General features: G+C 40.3%; 1 protein-coding gene across 1 annotated transcript; it reads left to right on the top strand.

Moving 5' to 3' along the window:
• The first annotated feature begins 687 nt into the window (after positions 1-687).
• LOC139285232 (general transcription factor II-I repeat domain-containing protein 2-like) lies at positions 688-3,721 on the top strand. The gene is made up of 3 exons (XM_070905749.1): positions 688-692; positions 1,086-2,172; positions 3,470-3,721. The coding sequence occupies exons 1-3, from the start codon at positions 688-690 to the stop codon at positions 3,719-3,721; spliced, it is 1,344 nt and encodes a 447-aa protein (XP_070761850.1).
• The last annotated feature ends 325 nt before the right edge of the window (positions 3,722-4,046 follow it).

Genomic DNA, 4,046 nt, shown 5'->3' with positions numbered 1-4,046 from the left:
GCAGGACTTTCACTTGTAATGGAGTATTTTCACAGCGTCGTCTTGATACATTTACTTAAGTAAAGGATCTGAATATTTCTTCTACCACTGATGCTGGAGTACCTCAAGTTTCAGCTCCTCTAATCACCATTTTCACAGTGTGCTATATACAAAAGAGACTTGGATGATGCCCACCTAATTTGACCAACTGCAACTGCTGAAGCCATTCGCTTTGGTGAAGACCTGGAAGAAACTCACATAAGTCTCACATGTCTTCCATTGAAACGGCATTAAAAAGGGAATCTCTTTGACAGGATGAACAATTACAGCAACCAAAACAATGTTCAATATACATTGTTTTAAAACAGAAATATACAAAAAAATATGTAGAGAAAAACATTTTTAAATGATTATATTTTATTTATTGTCATCTCTAATATTCCAATTAATACTTGAAACATTTAAAGACAAAGATGCATTATACTTGATGAACCTGAGTCTTTGTCTGGCTTTGATTGCTGAACCTAAATGTTGTCAGGTGTTGTAAAATAACTTTTTTAGTTGTAATAAATTTTCTATTTCAAAAACTACCTACACATACCGACAGTTTTTGTTGTTTCATCTTAGTAAGGAAACTGTTATGAACTTAAATAATGTAAACTTGATGAAACAGCTCCTACCTTCTCTTCCTTTCAATAAATCAACAATATGAAGTAGGAAACAAACACTGTATACATTTATTATTTTGGTGTGTCCATTGTAACCAGTTTCAATCGCTTCATGGTCACTTTCAAAATCTGTGTATATAGTTTAATACAGGGGTGTCAAACATACGCAAGGAGGTTCTATCAGGCCCGCAGGATGAATTTGAAAGTGAAAAAATCCATAAAAGACTTGGATTTGATTTTTTAAATTAAATGCTTTTCAAGAATTATCCGCTAGGGGCGCACTGTTTTGGTCAGAGTAGAAGACACGCCGCATCGCTGAGACAGACCAAACAGCAGATGGTATCAATGCGCCATCTGCTGTTTGGTACAACGTTGTTTCTACCCTGTTCTCTACCTGCCCGCTACACCCTCATTAGCCAAAATGTCATAATCAAAAAGAAGAAAAGTGGATACAGAGTGTAGAATTTTCCAAGAAAAATGGACCAGGTCTTATTTATTTACGGAGATACACGGGAAACCTTTGTGCTTGGTGTGTTTGCAACAAGTGTCGGTACTTAAGGAATATAATATTCGGCGCCACTATGAGACTCTTCACGGCGAAAAATACAACAGCTTGCAAGGACAACTGAGAAGAGAGAAGATTAATGAATTGCTGGTGGGTCTGAGAAAACAGCAATCCACTTTCACCCAGAGCCGAGAAGTCAGTGAAGCAGCAGTAAAAGCCAGCTACCTAATTGCTAGCGAAATAGCATTAGCATCAAAGCCGTATTCCGACGGTGAGTTTGTTAAAACATGCATGATGAAGGCGGCTGAACTCGTATGTCCCCAGAAGCGACAAGCTTTTGCCAATATTAGCCTGACGAGGAATACCATAGCAGAGAGGATTTCGGAACTATCGGCAGATTTAGACAACCAATTGAAACAGAGAGTCAAGTCATTCGTTGCATTTTCCATTGCAATTGATGAGAGCACTGACATCACAGACGTGGCTCAACTGGCCATATTTATTCGTGGAGTTAATGAGACATTGACTGTCAGTGAAGAGTTTCTTGAGTTGGTGCCTATGACTGACACCACAACAGCCGAGGACATTTTCAGCTCTGTCGTCGGTGCACTGGACAGAGTCGGAGTGGACTGGTCCCGCGCTGTCAGCCTGGCTACAGACGGTGCGCCATCAATGATCGGAAAGAAAGCAGGTGTCGTGACAAAATTCAGAGAGAAAGTACAAGCCCTTAATGGAGGAGATGGTTTCTGGACATTTCACTGTATTTTGCAGCAGGAGGCATTGTGTTGTAAGTCCTTAAAAATGGACCACATAATGCAGGTGGTTGTTGGAACTGTAAATTTCATCCGAGCCAGAGGTCTGAATCATCGTCAGTTTGACAGCCTTCTCAGTGACAGTAACATTACCCATAGCCTGCCATACCACACTGAAGTGAGATGGTTAAGCCGAGGTGCTGTGCTGAGGCGTTTCTTTGATCTACGAGAGGAAATCGGACAGTTGATGGAGAAAAAAGGAAAACCGGTGTTGGAATTACAATCTCAGGAATGGCTGCATTTTATCAGTATCTATTGCCAGGGTACCCCAAATTAACAGCCCTGGCTGCAAAAATTTTGTGCATGTTTGGGACAACCTACCTTTGTGAACACATTTTCTCAGTAATGAACATCAATAAAACAAAAATGCGTTCAAGGCTCACACACAAGCACTTAAATGACATTCTGAGAGTGACAGCTAGTCAGGACATGACACCTGATGTTGATGCACTTGTGCAGGCCAAAAGATGCCAAGTTTCAGGAACAAACACAAAGCAGTCTAGACTAGACTAACGCCTTTAAAATGCTGCCTTGGACACTGTTTGCACTGAAAGAATACAGCTCTGTGAAAATGAATCCTTACTGTGGTGATTAAAAAAATGTGCAATGTTAGTCAACAGCTTCACTACCAAAGAGTATGGTGGAATGCTACTGTTCATGCAACTCCATAAATTTTCAGCATGCATTGTGTGTGTATGTATGTTTCATGTATGAAGTTTACACAAGTTGAAGTTTACAGGACAGGTGAATACTTTCTTCCTTACACATTTAATAGCACTCTCTTTAGTTTGTAAGGTGTAGGCAGGGATTCAATTTAGATTTTATATGCACATGTGTAAATGGTTTAAAAAGTCCTTTCTTTATAAGTCTCATTTAATCTTAAAGTGCATTACTATATTTTTCAATACCAATTGCTTGTTAAAGTTTTGTGCCTTTGTACAATCAATGGGATCAGTTGCAATGCATACATGTGAATGATAAAAGTAAATTGCACGTTTCTCTAAAGAAATCTGAGGTGTTTCATGAAATGTTTTGTAAAAGAATAGTTCATTAAATATCAACTTTTTCCTAATGTTCTTGTACTTCTTTACACTAAAACAAAGGAAAGACATGACATTTTTGTTATTTATAGCTGAGTATGCTACAATTTCAATGGTCCGGCACACTTGACATCTTCCTAGGCCGTATGCGGCCTGCGATGTGAAATGAGTTTGACACCCCTGGTTTAATACATTCATTATCATTTCTTATATTTTTGCTCTAAAATGTTGAAGCAAACTTGGCTCTGAAAAGTATAAACTCAACTATATACATCCCCAATGAATACAAAATATAGTGGGTGTTTCAAAAGTATAGACATACAATATAATATAAAAATATGCACAAGTTTGGATATTTTAACATTCAGTTATATAACTAAACAACTTACATCCTTTTGATCTTGTAATAGTACCCTAAAATCTACATATTTCCTGTCACAGCTGTGATGGCAAAGTGCTAGGCAGAATGAGCAGGAAGCCTCAGGCGGACCGTCTTTGGGCTGGACAGATCGGTGGAGGACGGGCAGGAGGACATGCGTAGATGCTCTGGAGGATGATCAGACATACGGAGTCCCTCAGGAGGCCGGGGACAGGCGGATGGAGGGCAGGGCCGGAGACCAGCGACCGGCGACAGGGAAGCTGAGCCGGAGGCCGGTGTCGGGACTGGAGATAGGTGGAGCCAGGGAAGCAGGAGGCTGCTGCAGCCAATACAGGTAACACACACAGCAACAACATACGACAAACTGGCACTGGAGAGAGGGAAACACAGACTAAACACAGAAGCCAGGTGGGGATAACGAGGGGCAGGTGAAACTGATCAGGACAGGTGAAGACAATCACACAGGCGGGAAAACACACAAAGGCAGGAAGTGAAGTAGACCGAAACGAAAGGAGAGTAAGTAACAAAATAAAACAGGAACCATGAAACAAAAAAGATTGAACTCAACACAAATAGGAAACACTTTGACATTTCCTCCTTGAATTTCAACATCAGCAATAAACTGCAGAGAAACCTTTGGGGTTTTGGGTGCCATGACATAGC

Source organism: Enoplosus armatus, chromosome 1, assembly GCF_043641665.1.
Source record: "Enoplosus armatus isolate fEnoArm2 chromosome 1, fEnoArm2.hap1, whole genome shotgun sequence".
In the NCBI taxonomy this organism is placed as follows: domain Eukaryota; kingdom Metazoa; phylum Chordata; class Actinopteri; order Centrarchiformes; family Enoplosidae; genus Enoplosus; species Enoplosus armatus.
The sequence above is the reverse complement of the archived record's forward strand: the minus strand, read 5'-3'. Positions and strand labels throughout refer to the sequence as shown.

What these genes read in the sequence shown, in the direction of transcription:
- LOC139285232 (XM_070905749.1), top strand. An exon ending in TGGAGAAAAAAGGAAAACCG is followed by an intron (nt 2,173 to 3,469) that starts GTGTTGGAATTA and finishes AGTGCTAGGCAG; the next exon opens with AATGAGCAGGAAGCCTCAGG.